This window comes from Sceloporus occidentalis, unplaced genomic scaffold, assembly GCF_023333645.1.
Source record: "Sceloporus occidentalis isolate IW3139 unplaced genomic scaffold, rSceOcc1.0.p SCAF_4, whole genome shotgun sequence".
NCBI lineage: Eukaryota > Metazoa > Chordata > Lepidosauria > Squamata > Phrynosomatidae > Sceloporus > Sceloporus occidentalis.
The window spans coordinates 166,193,234-166,209,559 of NW_028316984.1; the positions used below are offsets into that span (position 1 = coordinate 166,193,234).

Below are 16,326 nucleotides of genomic sequence, written 5' to 3' on the forward strand. Positions count from 1 at the left end.
TCTTTAAACCGAGGCTGGATGGCCATCTGTCACAGGGGTGCTTTGACTTTGATTTCCTGCATGGCAGAATGGGGTTGGACTGGATGGCCCTTGGGGTCTCTCTCTCCCAACTCTATGTTTCTACGCCCTTCGTTTGCCCAAATCTCTCCCTTCCAATCTTGCCTATTTTACATTGATTCTAATTTGTATTTATAGTGTTGGCATTTTAGTTTTAAAGTTAAGGATCATAAGAGGGATATGTAATTTTAGTTATGTATTGAGTTTTAAATATTCTGTTGTAAACCCGCCTTGAATCCTTCTGGAAAGGCGGGATATAAATAAAAAATCTATTATCATCATTATCATTATCATTATCATTATTATTATTATTCCCGTGAGGCAGCAGGAGGCTCTGAGGAACAGCGAAGCCCCGCCCCCTCTCTGAGTCCGTCTCTATGGTCTTTCTGGAGGGAGGGAGCGGCCGATGTGGAAGGAGGAAGAGGACCGGAAGCGGAAGCGTTGCCGGCGCCGGAAGTGAGGCTGCTGCTGCTCCCTCCCTCCCCCGGGCGCTCCTTCCTTCTAGCAGCTTCTGGGCCTGGCGGGGACGCGGTGTTTGTGAGGCGCCGATGGCGAAGTGGGGCGAAGGGGACCCGCGCTGGATTGTGGAGCAGCGCGCGGACGCCACCAACGTCAACAACTGGCACTGGTGAGGGAGAGAGGGAGAGCGGGAGGCCGCCTGCGGGGCACGGCGGGCGGGCGGGCGGACAGACACTGGGGCACCCGCCGCCGCCGCCGCCGCCGCCTCCTCGTGCGAGGCCGGGGAGGAGGAGGAGGAGGAGGGCGCGCTCCCAGCCAGGGCAGGCTCAACGGACAAGAGCTCCTTCCCTGCCTTCCTCTCCAGGAGGAAGAGCAATAGCAATAGCGTTTCTATACCGCTTATCGAAAGCGCCCTCCATTTCTAGCATTACTAAGAAGCATGGGTTTACATGAGGGCTTTGAGGTCAGGGCGATCAGACCGGTCCTCCTTTTCCAGGACGCGTCTTCCAGTCCTGGTTTCCTCGCCTCCATTTTGAGCATCATGAATTTACATGAGGGCTTTGAGCCCAGGATAACCAGGCAAGGCCTCCTTTCCCCAGACTTGTCCTCCATTTCCAGTGCTCCTGCCCAGGAGGAGCCCCAAAATGTCTTCCACTTTCAGAACACGATCTCCGTGTGACCAAGCGCCCTCCTTTTCCAGGACACGTCCTCCGATTCAGCCTTCCTGTCTGGGAGGGGCTCCAGAATGCCCTCCATTTTGAGCCAGGGACTAAGACAGGTCAAAGGGTTTGTCCTTGCCATCCTCTGAGGCTGAGAGAGTGTGACTTGTTGTCCAAGACCATCCAGTGGGTTTTCGTGACCAAGCAGGGATCCAACCCCTGACCTCCCAGGCTGTAGTCCTATGCTCAAACCACTGCACCATGCTGCCTCTCGTTTATATATCTATTAATATCTCCATCTATCCATCTTTATAAGTATCTCTATATATTTCTATATGGCTATATAGTTACGCATAGATAGCTATAGCTATACCTATTGATATAGGTATGTATAGATAGATGTAAATTAAATGTTCCCGGCTGCCTTTCAGGCGCTCCTCCAAATGAGAGTGGGATTATTCTTATAAACTGGGGCTGCATCCACACTGCAGAAATAATCCAGTTTGACACCACTTTAACTGCCACGGCTCAGTGCTATGGAACTCTGGGAATTGCAGTTTTAAAGATACTTAGCTTTCTCTGTATGAGAGGCCTAGTACCACAAGCAACAAATCCAAAGAGTCTATATGGAATGGAGCCATGGCAGGTAAAATGGTGTCAAACTGGATTACCTCTGCAGTGCAGATGCAGCCTGGGTAAGGAAGATTATTTCATGGCATGAAAATGAATATGATATTGCATTGGGATTCATGTGTTCATTGGAGGTGGCTTTTGAAACAAATGTAGACCCAGTGGGTTTAGGGTTATAGCCTGGTGATCCTTTTGTTATCTCTTGGGTCCATTTGTAGCATCTGGCTGAGGAAGTGAGGCTCTGCAAATTGCTTTCAGGCCAAAGGCGGGTTGTAACAGAAAGGAGCCCCATACTTTTCATTCTTCTGCCCATATCTGCCTTGCTGCTGCTTTTATCAGAGACCTTCATTTCTGACACTTAAGACCATGGTTTGTTTTTATCTAACCAGGCTGCAGTATTGGATTGGTTTGCAATACATATTTATTAATTATGCACTTGACTTGTAAATATCAGTTCACAGACACTGTGTGGTGAACAGATTGAAGAGAACTTTGTTTTCTTCCTTTCTATTTTAGCTGTGAGTCAACCAGGGCAGTTAATTGGCAGCAGTGTTGAGGACTGGCAAAAGAAAGTACAGTCGCCCCTCCATTTTTTCGGACTTGAAGTCCGCAGTCTCAATTACTCACGGAGAGGCAAACCCCATTGGCTAAAATGGTGCGCACTGGTTTTATGCATCTCCTACAACATTGCCATTGTAAACTGAAAGCTGAATATTTTGCATAATTGCAAATATATATGAGCAGCTGGCTATTAGCAGGAAACAAAGTATGCACAAAGTTTTCAAGCAGTCAAGATGCAGCTTGTATGAAAATGCATTCTTACAGTACTAAGGAATCTATGGCAGCTCACAGGAATGAATGCTATATATGTTGGTTGGGGTATCCCTAGCTATATAATGTTTGTTTTGTTGTGGATAATATGGTTTGTACTGCTTTTGTATTATATGTCATGAATGATTGGTATTAATATATGTTCTTTTGTATATATGTTTTTAAAATACCCAATAACAATTATTCTAAAAAAAAGGAATCTATGGCAGCTCACAGCCTGCTTTAGTTTGATATAAATTCTTGTGGGCAACCGCTTTCTTCTTTGAGAACTGCCTCAAAGAAAACTGGTCCCAGACCATCAGTCCAGATGCTTTTTTTCCTCATGAAGTCCGCACTGTTCAGTATCAGCAAGAAACATGATCACCATGCCCCTGACTTGCAGGAGCAGCTGTTGTTTTCCAAGCTGCAGGAAACTGTAAAGGAGGGAAGAAGTAGGAGGAATGTGTCCCTTGCTTTGGTAACATGCCACTTAATTTATACTGCAGGACACTACCTTGTACCCTGTATCCTTTGACTGCTGGCACTGAGTCCTTGGGAAGCAGTGTGGGGTTACTGTTTTTGAACCCTGAAAGTTCTTCACGGAGGAGCTATTTCTTCTTTCCCTCCCTCTGGTTCAGTCTAAAGGGAAGGAAAACCCCAAAAGAAAAAAACGATGTCACAGGCAATGTGAAGTGAGCCAGGAGCTCATTCTGCAGTGATGAGCAAGCTGTCGGTTTTCAAGGGTACGTAATGCTAAATACAGCAACACTAAGAAACTGCAAAACTTATGGCGGTCACCAGCTTAGGAAGCACACTTAATTTTTTTACATTCAGGTTCTGCTAACAGATTTTCAAAATGAGTCCTCTGGAGCTGTTGAAGTCTCTTGTAAAGGCAGCAGGTTACCATTATGCTGTAACTTGGGCTTTGTAGTTTTCCTGATTGTGAACACTGTACAGTATGCAAAGAAGTATGACTTTTTTTAAAAGGGGAAAGAAAGAGCACTGCTGAATAATTTGGGACAGTAATTAGAAAGCCAGGCAGTCTGATTTGTGTACATCTTGCAGGGCTAGATTTGCTTCCCATCTCAGCAAGTAATTTTTTTAGAGCCTTAGTTTTCCCCTTCATGAAATGGGATCAATTCATTCTGCAGAGGAAATGATGGGTTCCCCAAATGGCACTGTCAATAGGAGTTTGTGATACTAATGCAAAGATACAGGTGTAGTCAGTAGTACACCTAAGAAACTGCACATTTTGAGTGTTACAAGCTTGCTCTTCTTTTGTGATATTTTTCAAAACGTGTTGTATCAGTGTTTGGTTGCCTTGATTAGGGAGGCAAGGGACAATCCACTTCGGGATTTTTTTTATCTTAGATTATAGTCAAAAAAGCGCTAACCTGGGTGTAAGTGGGACTTCTGAACATGTATAGGATTGCTCTATAGATCTCTCAATAATCTCTCTTGAGTAGATTAAATCTGTCATCTAAGCTTTTGTGAGTTCACCCTGCCTATTGATCTAAGTGTGCAAGAGAATCCAGGGGATTGGCTAGAACTGATGGTGCACATTTTAAACAAGAAAGATCTGAAAACAAGAGGTTCTCAATTTGAAATTGAATTAAGTAGTGCCGTGATTCTACAGACAGTAACTGTGAAAGTATAGGTTCCCCAGAGCCATCAGTGGAAAAGAGTTTAACTCATTTTGAAATTATTTTGAAATAAACAAATCAGTGCTCATTAGCATATCGTGCACAGTTTGTTAGGAAGTTTAAAAAATAGGTCAACCATTGTCAATGCTTTTCACTTAAATTTAAAATAATGATAATATAAATCAAATGTGCTAAGTCAGATCATGTTCTGTTAAGACCACTGGAAGATTTTCCAGTTTACATTTCCCCAGAAAATCAGCATTTCTGAATACTTTTAAATAGTTTCTCCCAATGTTTAACTGAGAACCAGTGTGGCGTAGTCATTGTTCAGTTTCCTGCTCAGCCTGGTCACCACTGGGTGACCTTGGGCGAGTCACACACTCTCAGCCCCAGAAAACCCTATGATAGATTCATCAACTTGAAGGCACAGAACAACAACATGTGTAAATGGAATATATTGTCCTTTGTGACAATAGCGACCATATCATGGGGGTTTGCTGCGGCTGAGAGTGTGTGACTTGTCCAAGGTGATCCATTGGGTTCAACACTCAAAGTGCTCCTAGATTTGTGAGGGCTTCTACTTATCTCCACCTCTGCCAGTAATGTGAAGACCTCTTATATCCCACCACTTTGACATCAAATATGGGGTCCTTTTCAATGCCCTTGTGGGTCCTGTGTGAGATTTACTTCACTGAATCTCCCTACTGGATGCTTTTTCCCTTGAAGAACTTTTGCCACCACAGACACGATGTGTTTATATGATTTATTAAACAGAAGTTGAACATAACATCAAATCCTGACTGACCCTAACTAACTCCAGCTGACATCTCTTTCTCATATTTAACAGCAACATTCATATCTCTCACTCTATAGCTCATGTCCTAACTCTCCTAAAATCTCTTTTAAGTCATATTCCTGGTTCTGAGAGATTGCTGATGCATTAACAGGCTCAACACCCTGACAAAAATAGCTGCCTTTTAAAAATCCCCTCAGTCATTCAGCTGATCACCAGTCACTCTTAATATTTCATATTTCATCCTCTCCCAACAGATCCTTACATTATTATATTATATTTTATATATATATATATATATATATATATATCCATAATTTATATAATAAAGGAAGAAACTTCTCCCACTTCAAAGTCCCTAAGATCACAGTAGCTGACCTGTGAGGGCATAGGAAACAATTCCTTGCCCTGTTCTATTTGACAGGTCTCTTTAAATACCTGAAGGGCTGTCATGTCAGCTTTCTCTTCTCATAATGCTATTGAAGTAAAGTCACACATCCAGAGTGGAGTCTGAAAGAACTGTTGCACTAAAGGAAACTACCTTTCTTGACATGTTAGACATTTTTTAATTATTGATTTTTGGGAAAGTGGAGTATATGTTGAGCATTAGGAGAGGACAGTACAAGCAAAGTTTGGTATATAGATACAGCTGGGTGGTTAGTTAAAATGTTGGTTACCCCTTCCTGGTTTATTTTTATTATTTTTATTTATTAAAATGCATATGAGTGCATGCAAATGCCTTCAAGTCCCCTGTCATCTTATGGTGACCCCATGAATGTCACAGTTATCTGAGGTAAGGAATACTCAGAGATGTTTTTGCCATTTCCTTCCTCTAATATAGCCCACAGCACCTTGTGTTTGTTGGCGGTATCCCATCCAAGTATGAATGAGAGCTAATCTTTCTAAGCTTCCAAGATCAGACAGGATCTGGTATAGACTTCTGCAAAATGCATATGCCCCACCTGTATCTTTTTGCTAAAAGAGGTGTAATATATGCAGAACAGTACCTTTAAGTCTTGAGATCTGATATTGTTTAGAGCTTTAAATGTCATCACTAACTTCTTGGATTCAGATTAGAAGCATATTGGGAGCTGGTGCAATTCCTCTGAAACCAGTGTCATGTTTTCTGTGAGATATTCTGTCAGCAGTTTAGCTACTGCATGTTGCCCTAGCTTCATTTTCCGCGTCATCTTCAAGAGCAGTTCCATGTAGAGCATACTGCAGTAGTCTATTTGAGGAATTACTAGTGAACTATTGTCACTAGGTTATCCCTGTCCAGGAAAAGCCATGGGTGGTGGGTCAGACAAAGCTGTCCCTAGGCACTCTGAGCACAGAATCTACTTGGACCTGCACTGACAAAGATAGATCTAAGGGTGCTCTGGATCTATGAAGCAGTCCTTCAGGAACTCCATCTGGGACAGCTCACTTACCCAGTTATAACACCTAAGAGTGTCTGCTACATAGAATCTCCATTTTATTAAAATTAAGCTTCTATTTATTGGTTCTCACTCAGTTTATTACGTGCCCAATTCAGCACTTCCACTGTTTCATCTGATTTGATGACAAGAAGAAATAGAGCTGGTTGTCATTGGCATACTAATATTACTGCTCTCAAACATTTGCGATGGTTTCACTCAGCAGTTTTACATAGATATTAAACTGAATTGGAAATTGAATAGATCCATGTGACACTCCACATCTTAATAGCTACAGGGCTGAAGAGGAACATCCCAGTGCTACTCTCTGGAACTGGCCATGCAGATAGATGTGGAACCATTGTAACACAGTGCCTTCTACTCCCATACCATAGAACTTGAGCCAGCGTGGTTTTAATGTTGGACTGTGACTGGAGACCAGGATGCGATTCCCAGCTCGACAGTGAAACTCACTGGGTGACCTTGGGCAAGTCACACTCTCTCAGCCTCAGAATGGCACTGGCAAACCTCCTCTCAACAAGTCGGAAACAACTTGGAGGCACACAGTATCAACAAAGTAAAGGGCATCAAAGATCTAGTGGTCTAGGAAGATCAGCTGCACTGCCCCTATCTATCACCTGGAGCAGGCCATCAGTCATGGTAACCAAGGCTGGTTCAGTTCCAGCCTGAAACAAGGCTGAACTGAATCCAGATAATACATTTCCAAACACGATTTTGATTTTTGAAACATTCTAAGTACAAAAACACATCTTTGGTTTATATATTGTATTTCTGTACAAACCATTACAGTGAGCCCTTGCCTTACGTGGGGGATCCGTTCCAGACCACCACCACCCCCGCGTAAGGCAAATTCTGCCTATGCTCAAGCCCCATTCATTTTAATGGGACTCGTGTGCGGTGGTGCGGGAGCGTGTGGGGCACCATGGGTGCGCACCACATTTATTTGAATGGGACGTGCCGCCCTGCACACTCCCCGCGGCTTGAGCGCGTACGCTCAAGTCCGCATAAAGCGCACCCGCATATAATGCGAGCGCACTGTGCTTTCTTAATGCTAAACATCTGGGGTGAGCAAACAGTAGCACTAGAACCATGTGTGCTCTTGAGTCAGTTTTCAAAAACCCTGTACAAATGATATTTTAATTCTGCCAAAGTCATTCCTCCCTTCCCCAACACCCAGCCAGGTTGAGAGTAAGAATAGAGAAGGAAAAAGTGATGGTTTTCTACTTTTGACTTTATATCCATCCACCTTATGCTTTAGCCTTGCCCACTGATAGCAGCTTTTAAAAAATGCTGATGAAGTTACACAAAAATAGAACACGTTTTGAATTAGCAACACTTTTACTTGAAAAAGAAAACCTATTTGATAGAAGGGTGGGTTTTTGATCCCTTCTCCAAATTTCTAATTTTTTCCATTAGGGAAATATATTCTCAGGGGAGATGGGAAGCAATGCTCCCCCAGAATGCCATATGTATTCCTCTTGAGGTTATTCCATTATGTTTAGCAAGGGAAGCTATGTTTTAGGACAGCTAGTAGAGTGTAACACAGAGGGACAAGCCAAGCATAATGGAAATATGTAAAACCATCAGCTGTTTGTTCCTGCATTTTTAAAATTTGAGATTTCCTTCCTCTTAGGACTGAAAGAGATGCATCTAACTGGTCATCAGAGAAACTGAAAAGTCTGTTTCTAGCTGTTAGAGCAGAGAATGCAGAAGGGACTTGTGAAGTGACAGAAGTGAGCAAATTGGATGGAGAAGCCTCGATCAACAACCGCAAAGGAAAACTAATTTTCTTCTATGAATGGAACATCAAGCTGGCTTGGACAGGTGAGGAAGCTGGTTTGTTTTAACCTGTCCAGAGGTCCTGCTTTAGGATCTGGGTGTTGATTTGTTATGAGCCAAAGCCTTTTTTTAAAATCACAAAGGAAATCAAAAGAAAAACTGTTCTTCACTTTTCCAGAGTGCTGAAGTAAAGTTAATGTTAGGAAACTGAAATTGAGCAAGACTGATGATGTGGTGTTTTTGCTGTTTATAGGCACCACAAATACTGGTGTGAAATACAAAGGACACGTGGAGATTCCAAATCTATCCGATGAAAATGATGTTGAGGAAATAGAGGTAAGCCCAATTTCAAGTGCTATTTATGATTGGGAAATTTTCATTGGGAAAATATCAGAAGTCTGAATAACCCCATATTTTCAATCAAATAGTGCACTACTTTTGTAAAATATGTTGTTTCAATGAAACTTTTGAAGCAGGAATGCCATCAATCCCTCACTCCCTTCGTGGCTTTTGAAAGCCCTCTTCAGCTATTTGTTTATTTTTTATATTTACCATTCAAAATTACACATAGTTTCTTGTTTTATGGTGCTATTCCAGTTTATTTGTGGAGCAAAACACCTTCTCGCTGGACGGAGGTGCTTTCCAGAAATATTTTTAAAGGATACAATGCAAATTAATGTGTGCAAAAAAGATTTTGTATTGAGATCATGTGAATCTTTCTCTTCTTATTCTTAGATTAGTGTTAGTCTTGCCAAAGATGAGCCAGACACAAATCTACTAGCCTTGATGAAGCAAGAAGGCGTAGAACAGATCAGCAATGCTTTGAGAACTTACATCAGCACTCTCAAGACAGGTATGCAGAGAGGTTAAAAGAAATGGTACAGGCTTCTTGTTAAAGCTCTCCTCACCGTTTTTTGACAGAGGACACTTGCAATATTTACTTCTATTTGAAATATGTTTGCTTCAGATACTCTCTGAAAGAGTGGTTAAGATCCTGCCACAGTCACACGTTTTTTCATTACACTTAGGTGAGATTACTGTAGATGGCTGTCTGTAAAGATTATTTGGAACTACAGCTAATACAAAATTAGAAGTTCAGACTTCTGATCTATGTCAGTTTGGGGAAATCATATGCTGCATCAACTGCACATGTTACTGATTTATTTATGGGTAATGTTAAAAGCCCTAAACAGTTTAGACTGTAATACTCTGAGGAATGTCTCCATCTTTGTGTATCTGGCCATTAAAGTTATCAGAGAAGAGAAATTTCACTGATGTGAAGAGTGAACATATATTACCACTACCTCGACAAAAGACAGTAATATGGATTATAATTCCTCCAGACAGTTGTACCTACATGGCTTGGGCCCGACTTACTTGAGGGAGTGCCTCTCCCTACATAATCCGCCCCGCACCCTAAGAACAATGGGAAAATATCTACTTGAATACCCCAGGATAAAATTACCAGCAACTTATCAGAGAGCCTATATGGCGACAGCCCCGGCTCACTGGAATGCACTTCTGGAAAAGATCCGACTCTGCTCCACATTGGAAGCCTTCAAGAAGGCATTGAAAACCTACCTCTTTCAGAAAGCATCCCCCCCCCCCCCCCGATTCTCTTTAGAGATAGTATACTCTAATTAAGATCAGGAGGTCCAGGCATAATTGATAGTTTTAACTGCTTTGTATATGGTTTTTAGGTTTTTTATTGAATTGTAAGAAATTGCTGAAGTAATTTGTTGCTGGAGTATATTGCCTTGTACTGTGACATGTGTCACATAACTTGCACAGTGTGAACCGCTTTGATCTGAAGGAAAAGCGGTATACAAATAAAAGTTTTATTATTATATATTATTATTATTTATTACCTGGCTCAGAAACAACAAGTATCAAATGTATTTTGGTGCTCCGCTTGGCAAAAATACATTTGTAAATTTCAGTAATTATTCTTCCACAAAGAAAGAATAAAATATATCCATGCTTGAGATCAAAGAGCAGAATTGGTGTTCTGTAGATTACAGTTTTTGAGAACTAGATGCAAGGACTGGGATTGCTCTATTCAGCAGTTCCCTGCATGCCTCCCTCCCAGCACCTGCTTCGTTGGATGTCCTTGTTCAGTCCTCCAGAGCAGAATTAGCAGTGTGTACATTACAAACTAGAAGCCAGCATAGTGCAGTGGTTTGATGTTAGACCAGGACACTGAGGGACTAGGGTTCAAATCCTGCACAGCCATGGAAACCCACTAGGTGACATTGGGCAAGTCAGGGAACATAATCCCTCTGAACAAATTCTGCTAAGAAAACCCTGTGATAGGTTCACCTTAGGGTTACCATAAGTCCAAAATGACTTGAAGGTACACAGCAATAAACATTTCAAATCACTGCTTAGTTGGGGATATACAGAAGAGAAGGGGAATTTGATTCATTAATTGGTGCCCGCTCTGCTAGCAGAAGGATGCCATTCAGTACAACCTGATATCCTTGCCCTGTTGGCCTTGATTATTCCTTGTTTGTTAGGACAGTTTCAGCTTTAAGTCTGCAATCCTGTCTTGCATAGGTGGTGCCACAGTAGTGGGGGTAAAAGGGTTGTGGATGCTGCCATTATGGAGCAGGGTGGTAGTGAAGCCAGTCCTCTGAAGGAGATAAACCTGCTCTGTGGATCCTGGGCTGCTTGTAAGCTGGCAGAGCAGCCTTTTCTTGTGATGGAGTTGGTTTTGTTTGTTGTTTCCCTTCTGCAGCTATAAAGTGCCTTATATTGGCAGAATGGACTGTTGTGTAATGCACCAGTAGGATGCTGGCTTAAAAACAGAATGTCGGGCATAGAGCCTGGAGAATTGCATGTGCCAATTGTGGCAAAAGAAATGCCAGTGTGTTTTAAGAGGCTGAAGGTGGCTTGAAATGTACATGGTGACCTTAAATTACCTGTGAAACTTTTTGATGTTGGTTGTAATGTACATGATACATGCTAATGTTGACACTGGCCATATCTTTTGCTTTCCATAAGATAACTTGTATTGCATGCTCCTAGAGTACTTGGCAGACATATTCCAGATTGTAAGCTATTGTAAAGTAGCTTTTTCGCAGTGTAGACCTGAGAGAAGTTTATGTAATTCTTAGTTTTCCAGTTCATTTCAACATTGCCAGTTTCTTTGTGAAGACTACCTTTCCTTCATGATCATCCCTCATACCTATGTTTGTAACAGAATATGGATTAAGATTCTACATGCTTTGCATGGAATAATAAGATGTTATATTTTCTAGAGTTTACCCAAGGCATGATCTTGCCCACAGTAAATGGTGAGCAGTCAAACCCAGCACCTCATCCTGTGCGCAAAGCCGATGATCGCAAGGTAGATGAACAAGTTTCTGTTTCTGCATTTTATTTTCAAATAATTGAGTAGGAAAGCTTAGGAAAATGGTTAGGAAAGGGAATGCTTAGGAAAATTGGAGTTACAACAGAATACAGACAGCCAAAATCCTGTACACTTCTATCAGTCTATGGTGTCAGTATACTCCAGTATAGTTACATTGGATCCCACAGTCATACAATGTGCATCATGGGTCCATTATCCAATAGTCAACTCATTCTTATCCTTAAATGTCAGTGGGCTATACTGTATGTATCTTTGTAGACCTGTTGGTTTTACTGGAGACAGCACTTACAAAACAACTGATAAAACACAATGGCTTATGCACTGAATTTTACAATGGTTTAGTGACCCAGCAGGTTTTTGGCCAGAGTGCTAGTAGACTTCACAGTGTGGCATGTGAAAGAACCCCGAGCGTTAAATATTATTTTCAGGAATGTTTGTACTTGGTGACATGTGACTGGATTCAGACAGTTCAAGGATGGGGGCCTAGTAGGGTTCAGTGAGGAAAATGAGTGGTTGCTCTTTGTGCCTTATTTCCACAGCAGGTACAAATAATGTAGTGATTTGTCTCATATTTTTAAAATATATATACATAATTGCACCACACTTAAGATACATTTTAGTATTGTAACATGTGGTATTCTTTTAGGTCACTGAATCTGGCAACACTAGCAATGCACTTAAATCCAAATCTGTAGGAGTCAAGATACCTACCTGTAAGATAACTTTGAAGGACACTTTTCTTACATCTCCAGATGAATTGTACAGAGTGTTCATTACACAAGAGGTAAGTTAGTGTAAGTCTAGAGGTGTCTCTTACTACACACAAGCACACACACTATGTGTGTACATACACATTGTCTCTTACCCAGCAACCTTACCTAAGTTGTTGAGAACAATTTGACAAGAGTTGTTTCTGCTGATTTTTGGGACCAGTACTCCTCACATGCATTTTCTGCAGTGTTCTTTCTGAGTAACAAACCACAGTCAGCTTTTTACAGCAGGAGTGGGCTACTTTTCTAGTATATATATTCAGAACATCATGAGTCATCTTGGCTTTCTTCAGCCTGGACAGGTTGCATCATCCTAAAGCAGGGGCTCTGTTTCCAGACAAATTTCCTTCAGAGATGAGCATCTCCCTATGATAATTTAGATCCATTGATTGAAGGTGCGGCTTCCTCCCTTGCATGTTGTTGCAGTCATCGCCAGAGTCCTCAGTAGGCCAAAACAGTGATTCCACACACTTTAATCAAGCAACTATTTCTTTACTTAATCAAATTGCATTAAACTCTTGGCTAGCTTAGTGCAAAGAATCACCTTGTAACTGGGCTGTTCTTTTCTTTTCTTTTTTTAATGGCAGATGGTTCAGGCTTTTACCCATTGTTCTGCAGTGGTGGAAGCTGACAAAGGAGGAAAATTCCAGCTGTTAGATGGCAGTGTCACTGGTGAATTCACTGAATTAGTAAGTACTAATGATACATCATTTGCCAGTTACTTGCAATTTGGAAAGTGTCGTCCTTTTGGTTCATGATCTGCTTTCTTTGTAATGACTCTGGTCCAAAAACACTGCAGAAATAATCCAGTTTCAGACCACTTTAACTGCTTTGCTTCAATGCTAGGAAATTCTGGGAATTGTAGATTTGTGAGACATTTAGCCTTCTCTGTCAGAAAGCACTGGAGCCAGAATAAACTACAATTCCCAAGATTCCCTAGCATTGAGCCAGGCAGTTAAAGCGGTCTCAAACTGAATTACAGTGCTACCTCGGGTTACGAAATTAATTCGTTCCGCGGCTCCGTTCGTAACCCGATACATTTCGCAACCCGAAAAGGCTTTCCGTTAGCGCTGGAAAGCCGCTAGCCGCGCTTCGCATTTGAATTTCGCGCCGAAACGCGCCGAAATGAATTTCGTAACCCAAAAAATAGTTCGTAAACCGGAACAGTTTTTTCCAATCTAACTTTTTCATACCCCGGAAATTTCGTAACGCGATCAATTCGTATCCCGGGGTACCACTGTATTTCAGCAGTGTATTTTAGACCTAAGTTAATTCACTGAACCCTTGAATTGCATACTTCCTCTTTTTGTGGGTATCAGATTTGCAAGGAGTAGAGGCAGGCTCATCTGTTGAAAATACATGGGCAGCATCATCCCATTTGAAACAATCTAATTAGACACAGAATGGATATTGTACCTTTACCTTCCTTCCCCCCTTTCAGTCGTAGGTTTTCAAGACAAATTATTCAATTCCTTCTAAACATGTAAACTGGGAAACAGACATAGTTTCTCTTTACAAACAATGATCTGATCTTGGGCCCACTCCAGATGGGCCGAAAAGGATGCCCTTGTCACGTGCGAGAGGTGCTTCGGGGCAGCGCTTCTAGACCCCCCTCGCACGTGACAACGGCGTCAAAATGGCGGTGCCCTATACAGATGGGTGCCGCCATTGTTATGCAAGCACAGCACCTGCACAGCGCCACGCAGCACTTGCGTAATGAGTGCACCAGTGGCGCACTATGGCGCACTCGTTACACCGCCACCGTGGCATAGAAAGAACCCACTTTTTGTGGGTTATTTTTCCACCGGCAGGAAGCCTCACCATTTAGCGGCTGAGGCTTTCCTCTGGCAGGCTGCCCTTTTGGGGTGGTCTGTACCCCGCCTTGGTTTGTAATCAGATATAAGGATCAGAATTCTGATTCAGATCTGAAGGGAAACTAGAGTTTAGCAAACCCTTGAAGTCATTTATTACAAAACATGAGAGGAAAGTATTGTGTAGAAACAATACTAACTCTAGATCTTACAAACCATGCTTTGAATCTGAACCAGAACTTTGTCTCTGTGAAAAATTAGCCTGGTGTAGTTTTATATTTTAAAAAATTCCAATGCATTTAGTAAAATCAAATTTATGATACTGGGTATGTACTGTATGTGGTTGTTTTTTCCAGATTTAGTGTCTGATTTACAAAAACTATATATAGTCAGGAAATCTGGCAGATTGCAACTGAATTTAAGATGACTGAATTCAATAAAATATTTTTGTGTATTTATGTAACATTTTTCTAACCTGCTACAATAGGAGTTTATTGTTAACTGCCATCAAGTCGATTTTGACGTATGGCGACTCTATGAATGAGTGACCTTGAATTCATCCTGCCATCAACCATCCTGCTCAGGTCTTGCAGACTTCAGGGCTGTGACTTCCTTGGTTGACACTATTTATTTTTATTTTATTTATTTATTTCATTTGTATGCTGTCTTTCTCCCAGAAGGGAGTCTGGAATTCAGTCTTCCTCTTTTCCTACTGCCTTCCACCTTGCCAAGCATTATTCTCTTTACTAGTGAGTCATGTCTTCTCATGTTATGGCCAAAGCACAACCATCTCAATTTAGACATCTTTGCTTTCAGGAAGAGTTCAGGCTTGCTTTTCTTTGCATTTGCTTTGCATTTGTCTTTTTAGCAGTCCACAGTATGTGTTGAACTCTTCTGTAGCACCACAGTTCAGATGAATTGATTGCTCGATATTCCAGGCCTTCTCCAATCTCTTTCCATATGTTGCCTATTCGGGTGGAAATATACCTGATAAAGTTCTATTCCTTTCTAGGTTCCTGAGAAGCACATTGCCATGAAATGGAGATTTAAGTCATGGCCAGAGGGTAAGTAATTCTGCTGCATATAATAATATGGAAGCCTTAGGCTCGTGTGCTATTTACCGTGATTCTCATTGCTCTGTGATGCACCTCTCAGTAATTTACAAGCCTTGACTCGTTGGTTGCTGGTATCACCCATACTTATTACTGGTAAACCTCTGACATCATTCAGGATAATTGTTCCCTGGCTTTTCAGTTTGTTGCTGAGAAGGAAGAGCAGTTTTCTCCAACAATAGTAGTAAAGATGCATGTTGTGTTAACCCAAGTTATGCCACACTACTGATGTTGTGGTTTGTGTGGCTCTTCTAGGACACGTTGCAACCATCAACTTGACCTTCATTGACAGAGCTGGTGAAACAGAAGTCCATCTGGAAGGGAGGGGCATCCCAGCCAGAGAAGAAGAGAGAACAAGGGAGGGCTGGCAACGTTACTACTTTGAGGGCATTAAACAGACGTTTGGCTACGGAGCCCGATTGTTTTAACGCTGGCTAATGCGGAGAGTCTCTACCCAAAGATTCTACCGTGTGAACTGATTTGCTTCTTGTCTGTCCCTTTCTTACCTGTTTCACTGTTGTGACAAGCAGGATGGGATGATGGCCTTGAAGGCCACTGTGCAGCGCAGAGTCCAGCCCTTCACTGTTTGTGTATGTCTCCTGCTGCAGGGGATTCAAAGGTGGATTCTCATAAATGTACATACACCCGTATTGCTAAATAAACATAACTTAAAGAAGCTGTGCTGTTTGTCTTCTCTCAGAAGAGATCACAAGGCTTTTGGCCAGAGAGCAGAATGGTTCAGCCTCTACAGAATGAAAGAGAATCTTGGCTGTACATACCAACTTTTGGTGAGGATTTATCAAAGAGGAACAGAAGCATTGTACTCCACCTTGCAAATTTAGAACAGGATTTGTGTGGCCCTCTAGATATTGTTGGAGCTGCTACTTCCAGCAATGTCTAGTGCACTGTTCCCACCTCTGTTTTAGAATGTGTCTTAGTTTAAGGCAAGCCGTCTTTGAGAACACAGGCTCCCTTAGCTTAATAACAGAGATTA

General features: G+C 41.9%; 1 protein-coding gene across 2 annotated transcripts; it reads left to right on the forward strand.

Moving 5' to 3' along the window:
- Positions 1–518: 518 nt before the first annotated feature.
- On the forward strand, positions 519–16,008 carry AHSA1 (activator of HSP90 ATPase activity 1). Of its 2 annotated transcripts, none has more exons than XM_089522292.1 (9): positions 519–685; positions 8,121–8,311; positions 8,520–8,602; positions 9,002–9,119; positions 11,527–11,615; positions 12,286–12,423; positions 12,997–13,098; positions 15,233–15,284; positions 15,588–16,008. In XM_089522292.1, exons 1-9 carry the CDS (start codon positions 606–608, stop codon positions 15,758–15,760), a joined length of 1,026 nt encoding a protein of 341 aa, XP_089378418.1. In that variant the 5' UTR covers positions 519–605; the 3' UTR covers positions 15,761–16,008. The 2 variants fall into 2 exon arrangements, with proteins under 2 accessions (XP_089378418.1, XP_089378419.1); XM_089522293.1 differs by lacking the exon at positions 519–685 and adding an exon at positions 973–1,095.
- The last annotated feature ends 318 nt before the right edge of the window (positions 16,009–16,326 follow it).